The sequence below is a fragment of the Bombina bombina genome, chromosome 3, assembly GCF_027579735.1.
Source record: "Bombina bombina isolate aBomBom1 chromosome 3, aBomBom1.pri, whole genome shotgun sequence".
Classification (NCBI taxonomy): Eukaryota; Metazoa; Chordata; class Amphibia; order Anura; family Bombinatoridae; genus Bombina; species Bombina bombina.
In genome coordinates, this window is record NC_069501.1 from 595,790,544 (window position 1) to 595,816,680 (window position 26,137).

A 26,137-nucleotide genomic window follows, 5' to 3' on the forward strand; every position below is an offset into this window, starting at 1 on the left:
AACCAGTTATGTTATAACATTTGTTTGCAAATAGTTCATTTGGTTATCATTTCTTTCTCTTTTGTTATTAAGTGTACTGCTCCAGACACCTACCTAGGTATCTCTTAAGCACAAAGCTAATTTGATAGTAGAAGTGAATTGTACACTTTTTTAAATTTGCTTGTTCTTTCTGAATCACAAAATATTTTTGGGGGGTTTCATAGCCCTTTAACAGCTTTTCCCAGTGCAATACTTGCATCCAGTTTGGTGGATCTTCCCCTTTAGAAAATGGTGACAGACTCATACTGATGCCTGTCTATAGTTTAGGATTTGCCATACTTGGCACAGCAGTTTTACTTCTGCCTGCTGGATGGCTTCCTGCTATTGTTGATCAGATGCCGTCCCTGGCTTGAATGGTTTCTGCTTTTGATTCAGATTCTGTTGAGACCCCTGTTTGAACTGATTTATCCATATATGAACTTTGGCCTGGCTGACCCTCTTTATTGAGACCATCAAAGCTTTATATTATAGTGTAACATTTACTAAGATAAATTTCCTTTCCTGCAGTATTTCATATTTTAGAAACGGAAGAGTCTAAACCTGGATGACCTAAGAGCTAGAAAATACAGCATGTCAAAAATCAGCTGCTGAAGGAAAATCAAGATATGCATAGAAATAAGCAGACAAATATTATTCCAAATAATTCTTGCAGTAGCCATACTGCATCTGCATGCATTGCACATGGAATACGGTAATGTCTCTGCACTGTAAAATAACTCCTCTAGAGGGCAGCACAGTGTAATCATTAACCTGATGCCTATCTACAGGGAAATTGTAAAATAGAGTATTTTAAAACATATTACACAGCTTTGCTATAAGAAAAAAAATGGATGTTTCTGTGCTGAATAAACCAATGTATCTGTGTCCATATCAGCCTCAGTAAGCAGCAGATACCTAGGTATTAGTTGTACACACAACATACTCCTTCTTTTACACATTCTACTTAACACAGCTTGGGCTTTAAAAAAAAAATCATCAGGCTTAAAGGGATATTCCAGCCAAAATTGGAAACCACATGGGTGCATTTTGGTATTGAACAGAAGCATTTTCGTAATATACATGCATTAGCAAAAAGGCTTCTAATAAAAGCTACAGCTGTTTCAAAAGTGTATTTAAGTATGCACCGTGCACCAGCATTTTAAACACAACACTTGCTCAGAGAGCCTAAGGTGCTTGTACCATCTGGCAATGACTCAATTTGTTAATTGCTGACATGATACAATCCTCACTGATGATCTGAGCAGCTGCAGTATTTAATATGTTGGTGCAGTGACTATATCTAGCTATGCACATGCAGAGAAAAATGTTAACTCTATAACAGTGATAACTCTTACTAGAAGCATTTTTGCCAATACATGTGTATATTGCAAATAAGTTTCTATTCAAATATGTAGTAAATCTATGTGCACTTACATTTTCACTGGAATGTCCCTTTAATTGCTGCCCTTTCATATACATAAAAAAATTGGAATACAGTGTCCCTTTACATCACAGAACCTCATATATTGCATCGCAGTGAAGAAACTTAAATGTAGATTCTGATGCAAAAATGACATTAATTTGTTAGAGCATTACTGACTCAAGCTATAGGGGTTAAACACACAGGTAAAGTCCTGATAGATAGCCACGAGCATTGCAGCCCCAGAGCAGGACACAACAGTTGATTGGCTGGTATGTGTTGCTGTCACCTCTCGGTGCCCTGCTCGTGAGCTTGCTAGGATCAGTTATACAACAATCACACGCTGTAACAAAGCTGAGTCATTTTTACAGCTTAGTACATAACCAGTTTTTCTACTTGACAAAGGGACATGAAACTAAAAAATACATTTTCATGGTACAGCTAGACTATGCAATTTAAGAGACTTTCCAATATACCTCTATTATCCATTATACTTTGTTTTCTTGGGTTCCTTTGTTAAAAAGCATACCTAGGTTGGCTTAAGAGCAGCAATGAACTAGATGGCGATTGGTTGCTACACACATATGCCTCATGTTATTGGCTCAAAGGATGTGTTCTGCTGGCTCCCAGTAGTATATTGCTGTGCTGGAACTAAATTTATAGGGATAAGACAGCGAAAATAAAACTTGTCTGATTCAAATAGAGCATTTAATTTAAAGACACTGACATTCGCTGCTATTTTCAATTTTACTTTGTTCTCTCTGTGTCTTTTGTTGCTCTTAGAGTCTAATCCATTGAGCATGTTATTTTAGACTATCGATTCTAGACTACTGTGTGTTTATATTATATTGGCTAAAACTCCGCCCACTTTGCACCCCATGTTATGCAATTTTAAAAACAAATATACCATTTGTTTGTGCTGCGTTTGTGCTGATTTGTGCTGCAAAAGCAAATGTTTGTACTGGTTTGGTTTGGAGATATTGCGCATATAGTTTATGAAACCCTGCCTACTTTGCACCTCGTGTTATTCAATTTTAAAAACAAATACCATTTGTTTGTGCTGATTTGTACCACAAAAACAAATGTAGTGATATAGTGTAAATCATGAGCCAGGGCATTGGTTCCCACATAAATGCCCTTTGACATGCTAACCATTTCGCTTTCACACAGAATAGCCCTTCCTGAACAGCCCATAATAATTCTTTCTGATACAAAATGAGAATGCTCAGTGAGAAAAAAAACTACTTTAATTAAAGTGTAAATAAACGGGAGGGAGAATTCCAAGTTGTAGATTTCATCTATGAGTTTACTGGATAAAATATAAAGCAGTGATTGTGAACCTTGGCACCCAGGATGTTTCAGAACTACATTTCCCATGATCCTCAACTATACTGCTGTTTCCTTGATGTAATGCTCTGCCCCTGTACTGAGCAGCACTGCATACTGGACTCTGGGAAAGGCAGCAACTACATGCTTGATGGTTTGACTGCTAGCCAAGATAATCCAGGGTAAATGAATATTTAACCTCCTCACTTTTACTTTTGTTGTGTTACTAACTGATGCAACCATGTACAGTCATGTGAAAAAGAAAGTACACCCTCTTTTAATTCTATGGTTCTACGCAGGCCTGGACTGGGACAAAAAATAGTCCCCCTTTCACCCCATTTCAGCCTTCCCCCTCTTCACCCCATTTCACCATTCGCAGCAATAACTTCAAGTAATCGTTTTCTGTAGGACTTTATCAGTCTCTCACATCGTGGAGGAATTTTGGCCCAATGTTCTTTACAATATAGCTTCAGGTCATTGAGTTTTGCCTGCATTTGTTTATGCCCAGCTCTCTTTAAGGGGCAGTAAACCTAAAAAATAATGTTATATAATTCTGGACATAGTGCAGAATTATATAACATTATCTGAGCGCTAATTTTATACTTCAAAATATTGCTGCAATATTTTATTATAATTTACTACTTTACAGACTGCCGCTCCTTGCTCTACTGAGCGGGTCTGTTTTTTTTCTAAGCGCATCTAGGCACGCTGTCTACTCACAGCTGGCCCTATCGCGCCATTAAACTAAATGTAGCTCGCTCCCGCTCTGGTCTGGTAGCGGGAGAATGCTACATTTAGTTTAATGGTGCGATGTCTGTGATTACATGTTGCAACATGTAGATTTCAGTGCACATGTTGCTTTTGATCCTCTTTTGGCAAGTTATGGGCGAGATTATATATGCGACGTAGGTTTCAGCACAACTGCTGAGAACCACGTCGCCTGTAAGTTCACCTCGAACAGCGGATGAATCACATATACGGCGCCATCAGATGATAAGATCAGGCGGCACCTAAGTAAGAAACAAAAAAAGTAAAAATCGCCTGTAAAAGTCTAACCCGCCTCCTAAAAATAAGCCCAACACGTCAAAACCCCTATATCCGCCATCCCCCCACATAGCAACTAATAATAAAGTGTATTAACCTCTAAACCACCATCCCCCCACATCGCAATCTACCTAATACAGTTATTAACCACTAAACCACCATTCACCCACAACGCAAATAAGCTAATTAAAGTTTTAACCCCTAAACCGCCAACCACCAACAACGCCAACTACCTAATTACACTATTAACCCTGAAACCGCCTACCCCCCACAACGCAAAGTATCAATCTATACACTAAGCCTCCTAACCTAACACCCCCTAACTTAACCCCAAATAAACTACCATTATCAAAAATAAAAAAAGGCTGTCGTCTCTAAAAAAAAAATTAATTAGCAAAATAAAAATATCCTAACTTCGTATTAAAATAAAAAACCTAAATAACAGTAAAAATAAAAGAAAGAAACCTAAGATTACATAAAAAACAGAAAATCTAAGATTACAAAAAATTATAAACCAAATTATCCAAAATAAAAAAAATTAACCCTAATCTAATACCCCTATAAAAACAAAAAGGCCACCCAAAAATAAAAACACCCCCTAATCTAACACTAAACTACCAACAGCCCTTAAAAGGGCCTATTGTAGGGCATTTCCCTAAAGCGATTAGCTCTTTTACTTTTAAAAATTACAAATTAACCCCTTAAAGTAAACCACCCAAAAAACCTAACTCTAAAGAACCTAAGCTACCCATTGCCCCTAAAGGGGCATTTGTATGGACATTGTCCTTAAAAGGGCAATCAGCTCTTTTGCTGCCCATTAAAATAAAAAAACCATAATATAAAAAAACCCCACCCAAACACCCCCAAAAAAACCAACCTAACTCTAACCCCGAAATAGGTACTCACCATTCCTGAAGTCCAGCGGTGAAGGTCTTCTTCCAGACTGCTCCATCTTCATCCAGCGCGGGGACATCTTCTTTCTTCATCCGGAGCGAAGGTGGCGCGGAGCAGGAACGGTGGCCGCAGAGACATCCAGCGTGGAGGATTCTCTTCATACGATCGTACTATTGGCTGATTTGAAAATGTCAGCCAATAGGAATGCAAGGTACCCAATTATAAAACGGGTACCTTGCATTCAATCTTCAGTGTGTGGCAACGATCGCATGAAGAGGATCCTCCATGCTGGATGTCTCCGCGTCCGCTGTTCCTGCTCCGCGTCCGCTGTTCCTGCTCTGCCTTCGCTCCGGATGAAGAAAGAAGATGTCCCCGCGCTGGATGAAGATGGAGCCGCCTGGTAGAAGACCTTCATCGCTGGACTAATGAGTACCTATTTCGGGGTTAGAGTTAGGTTTGTTTTTTTCTGTGGTTTTTTGGGTGTTTTATAAATTTTTATATTATGGCTTTTTTATTTTAATGGGCAGTAAAAGAGCTGATTGCCCTTTTAAGGGCAATGCCCATACAAATGCCCCTTTAGGTTTTTTATTTGGGGGGGTTGTGTGGGTGGGAGGTTTTACTTTTATGGGGTAATTTTTAAAAGTAAAAGAACTTATCACTTTAGGACAATGCCCTACAAAAGGCCCTTTTAAGGGCTATTGGTAGTTTAGTGTTAGATTAGGTGGTGTTTTTATTTTGGGGTGGATTTTTTGTTTTTATAGGAGTATTAGATTAGGTTTAATTTTTTAAAAATTTTGGATAATTTGGTTTATTATTTTTTGTAATCTTATTTTTTTTTTCATTTTTGGAAATATTAGATTTTCTTATGTTTTATGTCATCTTAGGTTTCTTTCTTTTATTTTTACTGTAATCTTATTTTTTTTTATTCTAATAGGAAATTAGGATAGGTTAGGGGGCTTAGTGATTAGATTGATACTTTGCGTTGTGGGGGGTTGGTGGTTTAGGGGTTAATAGTTTAATTAGCTTATTTGCGTTGTGGCTGAATGGCGGATTAGGGGTTAATCACTTTATTAGTTAGATTGCGATGTGGGTGAATGGCGGATTAGGGGTTAACCACTTTATTATGTACTTTGCAATGTGGGGGTTGGCGGATTAGGGGTTAATACATTTTATTTAGTCATTGCGGTGGGAGTATGGCGGTTGACAGGTTGATAGGTGTTACATATCATACATATTCAGTGCAAGGCTTGCTCGTCTGCCTATGCGTGGTGAGGTGAAAATGGAGTAAAATTGCGCTAAATATGTTATACCGACTTGTGACGCCGGTTCTATGCTAGTTTATGGGAATAAAAATGGCGGGCAACGGAGGAAATATATTTGCCACATTTATATGCGGCTCTGTATATGTGATAGCAATATCGGACTAAAAACAGCCCATATGTGCAAGTTACAAATGCATGTGTGTGAGTATGGTAAGCTAAGTTTCAACAAAAAATAACAATCAATAGTTGAGAGAAATGAGCATGGAAACAGTAAGCTATAATATATAATATAATTTTATGAACTATTAGAAGTTAGGAATTGATTATTTTGGTATGGCTAAAAAAACATTCTTGTTTTGATCAGATGCCTAGGAAGCCAGCTTGTGAAAGTGATGAGATTATCAGTCATCTGTGCTGCAAGGGAAAAAATTATTACAGGACAGACAATAGCAGTTCCCTCAAAGTTTGGGTAGACGTGTGTCAAAAATTAAGCAATAAAATGTCGCCCAAAAACCTTTATACATTCAGACAAAGACAAACAGATACAATATATGGCAAGTCCTCGATCTGTGTGAAGGTGTAACAGATATTCAAGACCAAACTCCCAACAGTGACAGCTCAGAAGGTGCAGTTAGTCATTCATCAACTCAGTGCTATGACATCCAGTTTGAGTTCAGTCTTTCTTTTCAACGTTCGATAGGAATCTAGCCTGAGAAAGTAATTTACAATGAAAAATCCATGCACACTGGTTAAAGAGTATACACCATCTTGAAACCTGGTGCATGGACTCACATCTTGAATGAGGAGATCTGGAAAAATATTAAGTTATCATGCACACTTAATTTCAAGAGGGCAAAAATGTATCCAAATGTTGAATCTCGCTACATAGATATAATAGGGTGTTGCATTGAGTGTAATGCACAACGGTCCATAACAGTTAAAAAAAATACCAGAGATTGTCAAATCTGTAGTGCTTAAGTGCATGATCTGCAATATTGATGACAGTCTCCACACAGGAAAATCTAAACGCAAATTATCAGGAGATTTGAGAAGAAGAGTGTCAAAAGAACTCTGAAAAGGACGAAAACTAGCACATGTGTGGCGGGCAGCTGAAGCTCTCAAAATGATGGATGTTGGTGACCCTGAGCCGAGTCATCTACCAAATCTGGCAACATTAAGAAAAGCCAAACAAGAGATGGGTAACAAAGAGCTAGAGCACAATGACCCAATACTTTCATTACATATCATGAAATACAGTGTTCCCCAGATTGGAAGCATTCATAACATAGGTTTGGATAAATTCTTTTGCCATTACTGGACCCCATCCCAGATGCAAGTGTACCAAATGAAGTCAAAGAATGTATGCTCCTATATGAGTTTTGATGCAACTGGTTCAGTTGTGAGAAAACTAAAAAGACCCATTGGCATTTCTGGACACATCTTTTTGTATCAAGGAGTTTTGCGTTCACTTGGAGGTCATGTCCCAGTAGTGAAAATGCTTTCTTAGAGCCATACTATAAATTCCATATACCAATGGCTGACAGAATGGAAACAAGCAGGTGCTCCTATTCCAAAGGAAGCAGTCTGTGATTTTTCCCTTGCTTTGCTTGGAGCTCTAGTTAAGGCCTTCACCCCTTACCCAGACTTGAAGACATAAATTAGTGTTTTGGAGTCTTGACCAGAAATGGCTCATCAAACCTGCCACCTTGCTTCATTAGAATTGATGTTCCACACTGTATTAAGCTCATTAGCCGATGGGAATGCCTGAGACAATCAGGAAACAGAGTAAGAGAATTCTACCTCAGAGCAATGGCACAACTTTTACAGTCAAATTCGCTGGATGATGCAAGGGAGCTCATTTATTCAATTTCAGTTGTTGCTTTTAGTGAATCAGAAAGGGGTTGATGACAGAGGCATACCTGTTATATCCGAGACATGCAAAACTCAACTGAAGAGACGTATCGCAGAGGGATGTGTCTTGCCTAGTTTCATTGAAGATGACAATTTAGTAGAGATGAACAGACAGGAAAAGGAGACATTTCAAACATGCCAAACAGACCTGAAAATATGGGTAACAGAAATTTGTGAAAAGAGTAAGATGCTTGCAGCAAATCATAGAGACCAAGACAACCTACATTTCCTTCCAGAGCTTGTCCCTAATGTTGTAAGAATGGCATGTTATCTTCCGCTTTGGACAGCTGTGATGGTCCCACACTTAAAAAAGCAGGAACATAACAGCAAGCTCTGCAAGTGTTGATACTGAATTTAAAAATATAAAACATGGGCTCTTCAAACATGAATGCCTGCCTATCAGAACTGACTGATTTGTGATTCGTCACCTTGAGTTCATGGAAGGCAAAATGAGGCTTTCCTCTGTACCAATAAGAGAAACAGATTACAGGGAAGAAAAGAATCAGAAGAATGATCAAAAAATTAACTTTGAGGATAATCTACAAATTAATGTAAAAATTGAAGAAAGTAGAATACAAGAAGAGCCTGTTCCTCCAAAAAAGAGACTGTCTTAACTCACCCTTTTCTCTGAGTGGTTGCATATGCATACAAACATGAAAAGAAAAATGTAAACGTACCTATAAAATTAAACAAAATGCTTGTAAGTGTTATTAAAGGGGCAGTAAACTTACAAACTAACAGCATTTTTACTTTAAAGGATTGCAGAGAAATTGTAACTAAAACCTCCTTTTACCAGAACGCCGCTCCTTGCTCTACTGAGCGGGTCTGGATTTTACACAGCGCATCTCTGCAACACTGTGTGCCCGGTCACGCCATTAAAATGAATGAAGCTCGCTCCCGCTACTAGACCAGAGCAATTTCTCTGCAATCCTTTAAAGTATAAATGTGCCGGTAAGCTAATGTTATATAATTCTGCACTATGTGCAGAATTATATAACATTAGTTTGTAAGTTTACTGCCCCTTTAATACATGTGCATTTGATTCCTTTTGCCAATGCCTTTGTTGTGCATTCTGTGACAGTGAAACATTCTGCCATTATGTCAACAGAGAGCACAAAAACAATTGACATTTTAAATTAGCGGTGAAGACCATTGTGACTAATGGAGTGGGAAAGGATGCTTATACAATGAGGGCAAAAATACTATCAGAAATATTTGAATGTGTTCAGCTGAAGTCAGGTGTGAGTCAGGTCAATGCTGAGTGCAATGTTGCGTACATAATCACAGCAACAATGAAGCAGGTACCAAGTGCAACAATTACACCTAAGTGTTCTTCTGCGTACTGTAATAGAAGTACAAGTTCTTTAAGGGCAATCCCTCTCCTGCCAGTCAATGTAGATATTTTACAAACAAATGGACTGAATTAACTTCAGATAGCACTGGAAGATGGGCTACATCTTAATCTGTCCAAATGTCTGAAGCCATTAATGTAACCTCAAGAATGCCCTGAGAGCTGGAAAACCAAGGATGTAACATCATTGAAATTTCTTTTCAATGGCTCAGTCACACCACTGGACAACTACTTTGTATTGAAATAAGTGCAGAAACACATTATCCACTATCTGAAATACCTGTGATCATGCACATGGACAGTGATTCATTCACATTAAGAGGAGTTGTTGCCTTCATTTCAGGAATCAGCAGAAATTCTGTTGGTCATTATGTGGTCTATTGTAGAAGAAAGTCAGCTGGCTGGGAAAAATATGATGACCTGTGTGACTGCATTACGTCAGCCGCTGCAAAAACCAAGATACAACCCCATGTTGTATTATTCACAAAGGAGGAGTCAAATATTTTCTTAATAAATATACATTACTAATGTCTCACTAACAGAGTGTTAACAGAATACGAAAATGTTAATGTGAACTTTTTCGTTATTGATTTTTCCATTATGTTTAAATAGTTAAACAATTCTATGGTTCTTTGAACAGTTCTGTTGTCTTCAGAAATTATTCTCTGTCAGACTTCCTTTTTTTGTGTTTGATGGTCAAAGATTCACAATTCTGAGTAATGCTTTTTAATCTGACAACCATGCTGAAATGCCAATGTTTCTGGTAGAATTTGTTCTCATTCCCCAATTTTGAATGCTCTTCAAATGTTGGTACTTATTTACATACCCAAAAAGATCTGGAAATAAAAAATATCAGGTAGTAAGATATTTATTTATGTGTACATGTACTCTTTGATTCAAAAGTATTATAACAACAAAAATGTTCGTAAGTACAAATAGAATTATAAAACTTTGGGGTATACAAAAGAACACACCAGAAAAAAAGATTTAAAAACATGGGGAGATTACATCCCTGACGACGGGAAAAAAACCTGTTTCAGATTTCTATGCCGCGCAGCAGTGTAGTTGCTTAGCGCAACAGTCTAGTTACGCTGAAACTAGACTGTTGCTCTGCGTAACTACACTGCTGTGCTGCATAGAAAACTAGTGAGACAATTTATTTCCCTATCGCCAGGGATGTAAATGTCCCCCTAAATGTTTTAAAAAGAAAAAAATGCGACTAAAAAAGAAGTGACATATAAGAAAACTTGCTTGAGTGCTTTTAAGCGCTTGTTAACTCTAAGCAAGTTAATATTGGGCTGTCTGTGGTTAACATGACATTACAGGCGATTAATATGGCAACAAAGAGGTTAAATTGGCTAAAGGAGGTTTATTAGGCCTAATGGGGTTGAAGAGGGCTTTACTGCAATTTAATTGAAAACTTCCTTTTTCAATTAAGTAGTGAGTTTCTTCTTATTCACTTTGCAGTTACATTACTTAAGCTATGGTTTGGGCTCCTTCCCATCCATTACGCTTCAATAACCCCATGTAAGCTGTATAAACCGGTATGTTACCATGTTAATTCCTTAATGCCCAGGACTGGATTTACGTTTCGGGCGCCCGTAGGCACAGAGCGCGCTATACAGAGCGCATCCCCCTTGTTTTCTGTTACCGGCAGCTTCCGTGGGGGCAGGGAAGGACCCCGGTGTAGACTGCCCAATGAAACGCCTGCCTTTGCTGGACAGGCATTTTAATGGGCAGCCTACACCGAGGTCCCTCTCTGCCCCCACAGAAGCCGCCGGTCATGGAAAAGAAGGAGGTGCGCTCTGAATAGTGTTCTATATAGAGCGCACCCTCCGTGTTGTTGTCGGTGTTCTGTCGAATTAGTTGACAGAACACCAGTAATTAGGCACAGTCACGGCTCCCCTCTATGGAGGGCGCCTGTAGGCATATGCCTACTCTGCCTCATTACAAATCTGTCCCTGTGAATGCCACATTAACCTCTCTAGTGCAATGTTAACCCTCTTACATTAAACTTTCTGGTGCAGTGTTAAAGGGACAGTATACACCAATTTTCATATAACTGCATGTAATAGACACTATTATAAAGAATAATATGCACAGATACTGATATAAAAATCCAGTATAAAAGCATTTAAAAACTTACTTAGAAGCTTCCAGTTTAGATCTGTTTAAAAGGTTACTGGAGCACCCACTGCAAGTAGGAAATATCAGACACTCCCCCTTCCTTTGCATATGAAAAGACCCTTTACACAAACTGGAGCAAGCTGGAGTAGGTATACGTCGGTATTCTCCTAAAACTTTGGGGCTTGGTTAGGAGTCTCAAAATCAGAGCAATGTTATTTAAAAATAAGCAAAAACTATCCATTTTTATAAAAAAAACAAAAACTTTATGAGCTATATAAATAGATCATCTACAAATCATTTATGCAAAGAAAAAATGAGTGTATAATGTCCCTTTAATCACTGGTTTTCTATATTTCCCCTAAAAAACATCCACAAATTGTCTATCCAGCACAATAGTGTATTTTTATTTACAATTAATTACTGGTTGCAGACTAAGGATACATGTCCTAACATATGTGTAATATCTCAGTAGGCAAAACTAAACAGATTAACTAAAATATTATGTGCAATATCCACCAATTTGGCACAAATAGGGAACAAATGAATATAGTTGTATGTAACATTTAATAACATAAAGTGTAAAGTCAGTGGGGATTGATAACATATAATATGCAGTATCTTCGAAACCAAATCGACACAAACATTTCTTTTTGTGGCACAAATCAGCACAAACGAATGGGATTTTTGTTTTTTAAATTTAATAACATGGGTGCAAAGTGGGCGGTGCTTGAGTTTAAATAATCTAAAAATCTTGAATGTCCAAACCGGCACAAACGTTCGTTTTTGCAGCACAAATCAGCACAAACGCAGCACAAACAAATGGTGTATTTGTTTTTAAAATTGCATAACATGGGGTGCAAAGTGGGCGGGGTTTTAGCAAATATAATGCACAATATCTCCGAAACCAAACCGGCACAAACATTCGTTTTTATAGCACAACCGCAGCACAAACGAATGGTATATTTTAATTCACTTTTTACAAACATGGGGTACCAATGCTTTAAATAAAAATCTGTTTAAAATGTATCTAAATTGGTAACATTTGCAACTTTGGAATAGTCCATTAAAGTGTATATAATTGGGATTTAATATTCCTATGAAAAATGGAACTTAGATTTGCTTAAACAGGATGTACTAGGGTACATGATTGAATTAAAGGGTTAGTGCATACTCTGTTAATATAACATAACGCTAAACTATAGGCTTAAAACTACGATGTATAAGGAGTTGTGAGCAAAACTATGCAAAGATTACCACATTATAATTAAAAATCTGACCTTCTGCTTTGCTAAGGTATCTATGATATATACAGAAATGTACTGTATAGAGGAGCAATACGTAAGGTTCATATGTATCATATATGTATTTAATCAATCTGTTTAGCCTGGTGCAGCACGGTCTATGAGTTAGAAAAGAGCTGAAACGCATAAGACCGATGCTGCACCGACCATTTTTCTTGTGATGTCATTTTAACTTTCGGAATAAAAGATACGTTTCAACTTTTCAACTGTCCCCTGCCGCACAAGTTTGTTTTTTTTACTTGGAAAATAAAACCAAGAGTGAGAGATAGAAATCAGAGCACATGAGTAGCTCTGCAATGCTATATGTTTTTTTTTTTTTTTTTTTCACCTGTGCCATATGGCTGCAAAGCGGATTGGATAGGTGAAAATGTCACCTTGAGAGAAAAAACCCCAAAACATTTGTATAGGGTGCCTGGATGAAATTAATCAAATGTATAGATGACAATTAAAAAAAAAGGATTTTAGACATCTTAAAAAAAAAAAAAAAGTTATAAAATTAAAATACTATTGAATTAAAAGGTAGATTCAAGATTTACTTTCATACTGTATAAATGTTACCATCACTTTAAGTAGAAACCAGATAAATAGACTTAATGATTACTAATCTTTAGCTATGACCATGATGATCACAGTGCACAGATCAATTCTAAGTCAGGTGACAAATAGTAATTCTTTATGATATGTGGAAAGAAAACCTCCAGGACAAAGAAAACAATTACATAAGGACCACTTTAGCAACACATGTTAAACAATAAAGAACCCCCTGTTCCTAGGTTATGAGTAATATTACATACGTATGTATTTAAACAAGGGCATAACTACAACAGCAATACCAACAAATCTTAACTGAAGTAACTAAATATTCACTGTAACATTAGCAATGTTACTTACTATTGCACTTATGTGATACATAGGGCCTATTTATCAAGCTCCGTATGGACTCGCCAGAAACAGAAGTTATGAAGCAGCGGTCTAACCTGTCCGCCTGCTCTGAGGCGGCAGACAGACATCGGCAAAAATCAACCCGGTCCACTATGACCGGGTTGATTGACACCCCCTGCTAGCGGATCTGCAGGAGGCGGTATTGCACCAAGCGGTATTGCTGGTGCAATGATAAATGCTGAGAGCGTATGCTGTCGGCATTTATCGATGTGCAGCGGACATGATCCGTAATGTTGGATCATGTCCGCTCGCACAATGATAAATGGGCCCCATAGAGTAGTATGATACTATATAGTCAAAGTAATGACAAAGGAACCATCAAAATGTCAAATAGTAAATGATTTGGAGGGCTTTTTAGGTAATCCTCTTTATATATATTTTGATTTTTTTTTTAATGCAATGCAGTTATTAAAGTTCTTCAAGTTCTTCAAAGTTCTTCAAGCAGGGGGTTTCCCAAGTGGAGGGCTTATGAAGAGAGATGTCACTTAGGGGTTAATTTTTTTGATAACAGAAAGTATTGAAAAAATGCTATTTTTTAAAACTGACATCTACAAGTTTTTATAAAACACTATTCTAAATGCCATATGATGTCATCATTAACATATTTATATGATTGTAAATGTCAGATAACCTAATGCTAAACATATTGATAATACTACCCTATATGTCAGATTGTCACCCTAAACATATTAAAAATATAATTCTAAAATGTCAGATGATGTCATCCTAAATATCTTTTAAAAAACCTTTCCTAAAAGTGGTCTATTAAAAGACAAAAGACATGGGCGTGATCCATTTAGTTTAATGCATCACATCTAGTCCTCTTTGAATACTGCATTATAGGGTATTTAAAGAAAATATGTTCTTGTATATTTTAAATGAAGCATAACTTTTAAAAGCTGGCTCTGTTTGCTGCAGTTGTTTTTAATTAGCCTTGATGTATACAAGTTATTAACTCCATTGACAGTGTACTCCTGGATGCTTATTGCACACTGGGGATGAGTGAGTGAATTAATGCTGTTTACATACATTAGTTTCACACTACCATGCTTTCACGCTGTCCCTGATATTGTGTGAGTGTTACAGGTTGGGAGGTCTTTCCGCTATTCTTTCTGCAGCCTTCCTCCTCAAGGCAAATCTCTCAGTTTGGAGGGACTGTTCTGGCTCCGCCCATAACACATATCACACCTCTGCCAAACCCTATCCATAACACACACATCCCTGCTCATGGCACACCCATGATCGGTACTCTTGTCATGGCTCCGCCTCCAGCAAATGTTAAGAAGTTTGCACTACCTGGGGACTTGCAATGTACTCCCACAGAAGATAATGGCTCAGAAATGGGTTGACTTTCATTCAAAACATGCCAAAACAAAGTATAGATGTGTGAACTGGAAGTAATGAAATGTAATTAATGCATCATTTCAAGCCCTCTCTAAAAATAATAATAAAGGATACTCTGGGAGACAACTAGGTTCTGTACAAACTGAGGTTGATAGTATGGACTTAAACTAAATAATTAGATGTGTATATGACTGTATATACATAAATTTATATGTACACACACATATATATATATATGTATATATATATATATATATATATATATATATATATATATATATATAAACTTCTCAAAAAGAAGAGGCACTCACAGGTCTTAATAAGCAAAAAGTACTTTTATTAGTTCATAGGTTCAGTCAACGTTTCGGTCCTCGCAGGGACCTTTGTCAAGACTGTTCTATATACAGAAAATACAAAAGTGTAGAAATAATGTGAAAATTCATCAAAGGGGAAAAGACACATTACAGAGCTTAAAGACTTATACATAAGGTCCCAAGAGGGACAATGAGAGAAAGAAAGCATTTAAAACAAAGGATAACCAACATATGTTAAACACATAGAAACAGTATTCATAGGGAGCATTGTCTCAGAGTAGAGTAATTAGTGATAAGTTACTGTTTTGAGGAGGCCAGAGGCTTATCTTACTATACAGGATAGCAAATAACAGCATAAGGGCATCAATTGCAACTCACTATGTAAAACATGCATTAGAAGTATACTGACATATTCTCAAAGAGACTATGATAGATTGACTATAAACTGTATAAAAAGCATGAGACGTGTCTCTTATGCAAAACAAGAAGTCAATATGAGTCATAAGGGTAGTGTGTAACACATTGGTAGAACTAAACATATGTAAGGCATCATAGGTATCAATAGTGGTAGTTGTTATGTTCAGGTGTTAAAAACAGATAAGAGGCTCACGTACCATAAATGTTCCCAATCACAGTATGTGCAAGTGGTAAGGCTAAGTATATGCACAGAAAACATTACTAGAAACTCCTCAGAGGTATCCACAACACTGTCGTGAATACACTGTCTCATACACAAGTCTGGAAAAATAATAAGTGTGCAGAAGGTTAAGTGCCGTAACAGATGAGCAGCATGGCGGTGGCAGACCGCAGGCTGAAGGACTTACTTCTGATTCCATAGTGTCAGGCGGTCAGCGGTGAGCATATTGTGTTTCTGCGCCGCCCTTAAATAGCCAGTATGTGTCCGCTACTAATGACGTAGCGCGAGGCGCGGGAGTGCGTCTCAGGTTGCCATGGAAACAGGAAAGGCCGGAGCGTATGCGCTGTTAGCGCAAGCTCACTCAATTAAGAAAACGGGCACAGGGGAAAAAAATAGCGGTCATTGTGAAAGCAAAAACTATAGCATGGAAGAAACAATCACTACATTAAAGAAAAATTAAATGAAAAATGGATAACTGTATAAATGTATTTAGACAGTGTGTCACAGGTTGCTATGGTGACATACCGTATGTGGTGAATACACAGACGCCCAGAGGGGGTAATGGAAAAAGGGGACATACGTTGTAAGGGAGATTAAACTAGAGGGTAGCAAGGCAAAAGGTGTGATACCAAGAGCCAAAATGTACCAAATACACGATATGTCAAAGATGAAGGCAGAAACAGAGCTGATGCATCACAAAAATAACAGGGGACTAAATAGACAAAAATGAGTCCAAATGTTGTACACACAAGCACTGACTGTGGGTGGGAGCAGTACGTGGGGAATGTATGGCGATTAAAAACATGTAGATGTATGTGTGTGGGGCATGGGGAGCATGTAAGGGACATGTAGTCAATCTATCATAGTCTCTTTGGGAATGTGTCAGTATACTTCTAATGCATGTTTTACATAGTGAGTTGCAATTGATGCCCTTATGCTGTTATTTGCTATCCTGTATAGTAAGATAAGCCTCTGGCCTCCTCAAAACAGTAACTTATCACTAATTACTCTACTCTGAGACAATGCTCCCTATGAATACTGTTTCTATGTGTTTAACATATGTTGGTTATCCTTTGTTTAAAATGCTTTCTTTCTCTCATTGTCCCTCTTGGGACCTTATGTATAAGTCTTTAAGCTCTGTAATGTGTCTTTTCCCCTTTGATGAATTTTCACATTATTTCTACACTTTTGTATTTTCTGTATATAGAACAGTCTTGACAAAGGTCCCTGTGAGGACCGAAACGTTGACTGAACCTATGAACTAATAAAAGTACTTTTTGCTTATTAAGACCTGTGAGTGCCTCTTCCTTTTGAGAAGTTTCTACCTATTCACCATAGAGTGCACCCAGGCGCATACCACTAACAGTGAGTGCTTGGATCCCAAAAACTTGTATATATATATATATATATATATATACACACACACACAAATACATCTTTAGCAATATATATGTATGTGTCTAAATGTTAAAGCCTTTTTTTTCTTTTTTTTTTAGCACCCGAGATCTCATAACTTTGAGCCCTTATAACTATAATTTTTTATTAGACATATAATATAATATAATATGAGTGTATCTGTACTTTGCCATGTATTTTTTAAGTGTTTTGTGCAAGTTTTTTAGCTTCGAAAAACAGTTAACCACAGCTCTGAGATCGCAATTTCGCTTTACTTGTAATAGTGAAATGAAAATAGTATGTAAAAACACGATTGCGCTAGCGCAAAACCGTTTGCGCCTCACTTGTAATATAGCCTTTAGTGATTGCACAAAGTGATTTCTCCCTTTTATCTACTTAGATCTTATGATTAATATTACTTTAATATTTTTTAATGCCTAGTTAGAACATTTTAGTAGATTTTTTTATTTCTCCTGTACCTGCCACCATATTGTTTGCATTAGGAGGGGTATATAATTTTTATCATTTTAATGTGACTTGCATAGTAAAAATAACAGTCAATTTTTCTTTTCAGCATGCACATATATTATGTTCACTATTTGATCAACACAACCTTTTTATACCAGTTATGGCAATTTGGGGTTTAAATAAAATTTCATGTTATGCTGTTCAGCTAATTTGCTTTCACTAGAAATGCAGCAATCATATGTGAGATCTAAATTAGAGAAGGTAGAAAGAGAAATGTGGCCCTTGGCACAGAACTAACATGTGCCAAGATTTTACTTTAATACAAGCAAAAACCCAGGAACAACTTTTTGACATTTAGGGCCAGATTACGTGTGGAGCGCAAAATTGAGCTTCGTAAGAGCTATATTTGCGCTCCACTAGTTATACCAGGGCACGCGATTGTGCACTGGTATTTTAAGTGGCCTGCAATGCAAATGCCACCTCGCGTTTGCATTGCATGGAAGCTTTGCGCTCAGTAGAAGTATATACACATATTAATACATAAATATATATATACATAAGCATATACATATTTATTTACAGGGAACACACAGTTCCCCATAGACTGCTATGTAAAGGCACTTTTCAGTACCGTTTTTTTCTAACACCCCACACCCGCCACTTTTAACCCCTTATAACTGCTTAGTGCAGTTTTTTAAAAAACAGAATGCTACTATTTTTTTATTTTAAAAAAGCCACTACACACATTTTTTGGGGGGCAATTAGGGCACAATTAAATAATTAACCAGAGGTCTGACCTCCGGTTAATTTATTGAGTGTTAATTGCTACTGCGAGCATGTGGTACCAATAGCCAGCCACTTGAAATGGCTGGTTATTTATCGCGCGCCCTTAAATGGGCAAATTTGCCCATTTGCGGGTCAGCGATAAATTAGCGTTCCACTTGTAATCTAGACCTTAGTTACCATGGCTTTAAAGGGAAAAGACTTAATTACCATTTTTACCACACAGCATTTAGGTTAAAAATAATCACACAAACAGTACTATAAATTTGATCTGGTTGTTATACTCAAACATATGCTTAAAAAGAATGAAACCCAAAATTATTCTTTCACGCTTCAGATAGAGAACATGATTTTAAACAACTTTCTAATTTACTTCTATTATCAATTATTCTTCGTTCTCTTGGTATCTTTTGTTTAAAAGCAGAGTCATGCTTAGGAGCCGGCCCATTTCTGGAACACAATATAGCAACAGTTTTGCAAGAATGTTATCCATCTGCAAGAACACTAGATCGCAGCACTATTCCCTGCCATGTTGTGCTCCAGATGCCTACCTAGGTATCTCTTCAACACAGAATATCATGGGAATAAAGCAAATTTGATAATAGAAGTAAATTGGAAACTTTTCTAAAATGGTATGTTCTGTCTGAATCACACACACAAAATATTTGGGTTTCATATCCCTTTAATGGGGAGACTGCTTAAATTTACAGGTAAAACTAAAGGAACTTTTTTGTCTCGAGAGAAAGAGGTTGTGCAGTATGAGAACTCTAAATATCAGTGACATACGAATTTAAAAGTTCAAGATATGACACAAACAGTACATAAAAATGTGATAGCTGGCTCCTGGAACAATAAAAGACTCAATAAAGTTCTAAAACGTTTGTATTATTTATTTCATTTATTTATATTTTGGCAGAATATCCCCTGGAATTTTTATTTGCTGCTATTTGGAGATAAAGTTGCCCATATATACTGCAAAATCAAATAAGTGAGTAGGAAGATTTATCTTATTTTACTAAGCAGAACTACATGGTGAATCAAATGTGGAAATGAAACCAACATAGATGCCCTTATTCTATAAACATTTTTGTAAAATTCCCCTTTTTTCCATCACATTTAAATTTTATTTTTAAATATAATTGGGTGCTGTTGTATAGGTAATCATTTTCTGCCTTGTACTGTCACTAAAATTATATGACAGAACCAGAACTTTCATTATATAGATAGATAGACAGACAGACAAACAGATAGATAGGCAGATAGACTAGAATAAGATATCTGCATGTCCTAACAAGTCAGAGAACTTTTCAACAGAAAAACTTGAACAGAGGATCCTGGGTAACTTCACAAAGTCTCATTTTAAACATACACTCCCTCATGCCAGTGCACTGCTACTCTGGGCCCCATTAAAGCATGGCAGAGATTGAAGGGTATAACTAGAGACAGCAATGTGCCTGTTTGGAGTAGCATCCAGAATCCTCTACTCCAGTGGAAACATAGTTGAGGTTTTCTGAGGAATGTGTCATCTAATTTGATGGAGTAAGAAGATAAGGAATAAAAGGTTTTTTTTTATATTAGTGTATTTATAGTGGAGTTTTTCCCCTCATCTTTTAACCATAATTTATTTTTTATATTGAGATAAAACATTTACTTGTTAAAGAGATGTCTTTAAAAATATTTTATTTTCTTTATTTCCCTCCAGAGGAGAAAGGTAGTTGTCTTTGTGCATGTGCAGTAAAATTGATATCTGCACTTGGCCACTGGGGAAACAGCACTTTAAAGGGACCATGAGAAAGGTTTCATATGGGTTTTCAAATTTAAGACCATTCCATTTGAAAATCTGCGTACTGTGTCTCACAGTATAAACCCTCCTAATACTTGGTATAGAGGCATTATGACATAAGTTTTCCAATCCATTAGAAAACATTTTGCAATCAGATTTTGGCAGAATTGTTGTAGCTTTGCCTCTTGAAAATCTACTTGGTTTTCTTACTATGTGACATCTTGTATTGTTTAGAAGTTTTTCATAAACCCAGATGCAGCTATCAAACGTGCATAAAATCGGGCCAATAAAATGCAAGATAGTGACAATAAATAAAATGTTACCTTCCAGTTATGAGTTACTAATTTGTAATCTAAAACATGTATTTTGGTGTTTTTGGATTGACTCTAAGGGGTAGATTTATCATAGGTCGAGCGGACATGATTCGCTATAGCCTTGCTAAATACTGACAGCATATGCTGTCGGCATTTAATATTGCAAAGCATTTTTGCCGCTAGCAGGGGCCGTCAATCATCTCGATTGGATCGGTGTGATTTCAGTCTGCCACTGCTTCTGAACTTCCACTTCTGGCGGACCAGAAATTATGGGGCGTCGTCGTCGATGCCACATTCGCTGCTTGTTAAATTGACCCCTAAGTGTTGTATTCACCAAGTGTATGATTTTTAGAATTAATAAAATAATAATGCCTATGCTGTTTTTTGCCATGTAACGATACCCCATAGTTACACTTTCTAATACTGGTTGGTGTCTCTATGACATTTCCTAAATAATATTTGTAAACTTTAGCTATTTTACATACGGAATAATAATGCGATGGTTAATCCCAACAAATGTATTTTAAATTCCCCAGTTAGCTCTTCTAATACTCAAACTACATTCACCATTTTAAAGCAAGAGGTTTTCTTTACAGTGGATAAAATGGCATAGTCTAGTGTCAAGATATTAATTTTGGGTAACGTTTATATCAATTAATCTGATTTTAAATCTTATGAGTCTAGACTGTGAACTGGGTAGAATGCTGGCTTAAGGATAGAAAACAAAGTGTCTTAGTAAATGGAGTACAGCAGAGGGTGCTGTTACTAGTGGTGTTCCTCAGGGGTCAGTTCTGGGGCCTGTTTTCTTTAACATTGATCAGAGATATCAGCAAAGGGCTACAAGAGAAAGTATGTCTGTTTGCAGATGCTACAAAAATGTGTAATTGAGTAGATGTTCTGGGCGGTAGACAAAATGAGAACTGATATACAATTGGAAGATTGGATAAATGACTGGGATCTAAAGTTTAACACTGCAAAATGGAAAATTATGCATTTAGAGAATAAAAATCCAAATGTTAATTACAGATTAAATGACACTTTACTGACTGTAACAAATGAGAAACAGGACTTGGGAATTATTATTTTAGATTATTCAAAATTTTGTAAGCAATGTAGTATTTAAGCGAGTAAGGCCAGTAGAATGCTTGGGTGTATTGGTTGAGGTATTTGTGGCAGAAATAGTAAGGTTCTTATACCACTATACAGATCATTCATTAGGCCTCATCTTGAGTATTGTATGCAGTTCTTGAGGCCATATCTCCAGAAGGATATAAAGAAACTGGAATCTGTACTAAGGAGGGCTACCAGAATGGTTCCAGGTTTAAAAAATAAAACGTACCAGGAGAGGCTCAATTACCAAAATATGTATAGCTTAGAGGAGAGAAGGGAAAGAGGTGATATGATAGCAACTTTCAAGTATATTAAAGGGCTTAGTAAAGCTGAGGCTGTGAGTATTTTACATAAAAAGAAAAATTCAAGAACAAGGGGTCATGATCTCAAGCTAAACGGTAGTATATTCAGGAGTAATTTGCGGAAGCACTGGTGATTGATTCAAGGAATAAACTTCCACAAGAGGTGGTAATGACAAACACTGTGTGGGAAGAATGCCTGGGATAAGCATAAGGCAATCCTACAAACTAGATAAGTATATACTTTGATATATCAGGCAGACTCGCTGGACCTATGGCTCTTATCTGCTGTTGAAATAAATTTTTCGAGGTTTTTATATAGTCCATCAGTCTGTTTGGTCCAGTCTGGTCAGGTAATACACAAATCTATGCATCTCAAACATAGTAAAATTGAAATCACTTATGCAAAATTAGCATCATTCCCAAATCAATATAAACACAATACAAGTTCTAGATTTCAAAATGACACCTATGAATTCTTTCAAAGTTCTATTTCAACCATTTTGTATATTGCACATAAGCAACAAACATCGAAATAATATTGTTAAGGGTTTAGATCTCCAAATCTACTGTTATTTTTTTTATAAGACTAGGAAAACTCTCTCCTGTATAATCAATCTTCTTGAGGTTTGTTGCAGAAGTTTTCACTCTGCCTTTGTCAGAAATAAAACTTCATAAAACCTTAATAAAAAATGTACAAATTTCCCATCTTAATTCAAAAGTACTGAACAAATTTAGCTCAGGTTTCAGAGTTTGTGGTGAGTCAATAAAAAAAAAGTGTATATATATATATATATATGTTACGGGTAAAGTCAGATATAACTGGGTAAAACGGACATTACCCAAGTGGCTGTGGGTAAAACCCTACAGGGAGTGCAGAATTATTAGGCAAGTTGTATTTTTAAGGATTAATTTTATTATTGAACAACAACCATGTTCTCAATGAACCCAAAAAACTCATTAATATCAAAGCTGAATAGTTTTGGAAGTAGTTTTTAGTTTGTTTTTAGTTATAGCTATTTTAGGGGGATATTTGTGTGTGCAGGTGACTATTACTGTGCATAATTATTAGGCAACTTAACAAAAAACAAATATATACCCATTTCAATTATTTATTTTTACCAGTGAAACCAATATAACATCTCAACATTCACAAATATACATTTCTGACATTCAAAAACAAAACAAAAACAAATCAGTGACCAATATAGCCACCTTTCTTTGCAAGGACACTCAAAAGCCTGCCATCCATGGATTCTGTCAGTGTTTTGATCTGTTCACCATCAACATTGCGTGCAGCAGCAACCACAGCCTCCCAGACACTGTTCATAGAGGTGTACTGTTTTCCCTCCTTGTAAATCTCACATTTGATGATGGACCACAGGTTCTCAATGGGGTTCAGATCAGGTGAACAAGGAGGCCATGTCATTAGATTTTCTTCTTTTATACCCTTTCTTGCCAGCCACGCTGTGGAGTACTTGGACGCGTGTGCTGGAGCATTGTCCTGCATGAAAATCATGTTTTTCTTGAAGGATGCAGACTTCTTCCTGTACCACTGCTTGAAGAAGGTGTCTTCCAGAAACTGGCAGTAGGACTGGGAGTTGAGCTTGACTCCATCCTCAACCCGAAAAGGCCCCAGAAGCTCATCTTTGATGATACCAGCCCAAACCAGTACTCCACCTCCACCTTGCTGGTGTCTGAGTCAGACTGGAGCTCTCTGCCCTTTACCAATCCAGCCACGGGCCCATCCATCTGGCCCATCAAGACTCACTCTCATTTCATCAGTCCATAAAACCTTAGAAAAATCAGTCTTGAGATATTTCTTGGCCCAGTCTTGACGTTTCAGCTTGTGTGTCTTGTTCAGTGGTGGTCGTCTTTCAGCCTTTCTTACCTTGGCCATGTCTCAGAGTATTGCACACCTTGTGCTTTTGGGCACTCCAGTGATGTTGCAGCTCTGAAATATGGCCAAACTGGTGGCAAGTGGCATCTTGGCAGCTGCACGCTTGACTTTTCTCAGTTCATGGGCAGTTATTTTGCACCTTGGTTTTTCCACACGCTTCTTGCGACCCTGTTGACTATTTTGAATGAAACGCTTGATTGTTCGATGATCACGCTTCAGAAGCTTTGCAATTTTAAGAGTGCTGCATCCCTCTGCAAGATATCTCACTATTTTTGACTTTTCTGAGCCTGTCAAGTCCTTCTTTTGACCCATTTTGCCAAAGGAAAGGAAGTTGCCTAATAATTATGCACACCTGATATAGGGTGTTGATGTCATTAGACCACACCCCTTCTCATTACAGAGATGCACATCACCTAATATGCTTAATTGGTAGTAGGCTTTCGAGCCTATACAGCTTGGAGTAAGACAACATGCATAAAGAGGATGATGTGGTCAAAATACTCATTTGCCTAATAATTCTGCACTCCCTGTATATACTGTAATTCCCCTTCTACACTATTTTTTTTGCCTCCGTCTGGGGGTTCAAGGACCCCACCTATCCTCTGACATCCACCCCAAGTGAACCTTGGGGAATGAGGTTTACAAGGCGCTTGAACTCGCCAGGCAGAGAGAAAAAAGATAGTGAAGATGGGGGAATTACAGTGCATTGTATATATATATATATGTTTGATGTGGTGACTCGATGATCTTATGATCTTACATTGGGCTTTACCCACAGCCATTTGGTTAATGTCCGTTTTACCCGGGTAATCCTAGGATTACTCAATATCTGACTTATATATGTGATGGTTAAAGTCAGATATTGAGTAATTATACCTGTTAAAAGTATCTACTTAAGGATACCTTAAAAGTTAAAAAGCAATTAAATCACTACTTCCAGTGACTAATTAACAAAGTCCTTTAGCTGGATATGGAAGAGGAGACCGACAGCTTCCTGGGAATACAGGTGGTGGTTCGTACCTGAAGGTGTAGTTAAATCTAAAATGAAAAAAGGAAGTGTACAAAGATACTCACCATAGTGCGTATCTTTAATAATATCAACGTTCAAATAATAAAACAAATAACGATCCAACCCCTTAGGGTGCCTACTCACAGGATAGACCCTCAAACAATATGAGGTATGTAAGCTGTCAGCTTGTTTCACACTGATTGAAGATACTCTTGCTTGCTTTCAGTAAGATGCTGGAGCACAAACTGAGCACAAACTAAGTTCTGTTGGGGGAAATACTCGCTTTTGTGAGAGGATCAAGTTTGAGGAACGGCTATCCCTTGATGAGTAACGGTACACTTGGACTTGTACTTGAGAGACTCGATCCTTACATACCTCATATTATTTGAGGGTCTATCCTGTGAGTAGACACCCTAAGGGGGTTGATTGTTATTTGTTTTATTATTTGACCTTTGATATTATTAAAGATACGCACTATAAGGAGTATCTTTGTGCACTTCCTTTTTTCCTTTAACATATATATATATATATATATATATATATATATATATATATATACACACACACATAAATACACATACAGTATTTGGTGCGTATGGTACTTTGTTTTTTTTTAAGATAACCATTGGTTGAGAAAGTATTACCTGTCTGTAGCGAGTCTGTATTGCAGTCTATATTTTACATTTGGAGGATTCTCGGGAGCTGGAAGCCATGTGAGAAAAAGCCTAAGGTTCCGAGACACTGTAGTAATATTTATAGGCTGATGCAGATCATGGGGCATGTCCATACCTAGAATAAAGAGCAAGATTTTGCTAAACCAGTAGTTAAATATTATACTGACAGAACAGAACTGATTTGATTCCTCAATGAGATGGAATCATGCATAATAATATATACCTCCCAACTATACCAGATAATGTGGGATTGTCAATGGTTAAGAAGTCTGCCCACTATTTTTAAATTCTCAATGCGACCAGTAAGATGACTTCCACCCAGAAGTCTCCCCAACATTGATACTAAATTTTAGTTAAACATTTACATTTGTTTTTGGTAAAACTAATGTAACTGTTTTAAAGCTACAGGTGAAAAGTAGCTACATAACTTACCTCAACAAGCTCTAGAGAACATGTTAATCCTATTGTCTTCATGCCAGAGCACCAGACTCGCTAACAGCAGGCATAACGC

At 37.1% G+C, this 26,137-nt stretch overlaps 1 protein-coding gene across 1 annotated transcript in view; it reads right to left on the reverse strand.

Annotated features, from left to right (window-relative positions):
• The window catches only part of IFNLR1 (interferon lambda receptor 1), a 62,747-nt gene that overhangs the window by 22,479 nt on the left and 14,131 nt on the right, over window positions 1-26,137 (reverse strand). Inside the window, exon 2 of the mRNA XM_053704799.1 lies at window positions 25,597-25,741. Coding sequence (XP_053560774.1) covers window positions 25,597-25,741 — 145 coding nt within the window. The remainder of the gene's footprint in view (window positions 1-25,596; window positions 25,742-26,137) is intronic.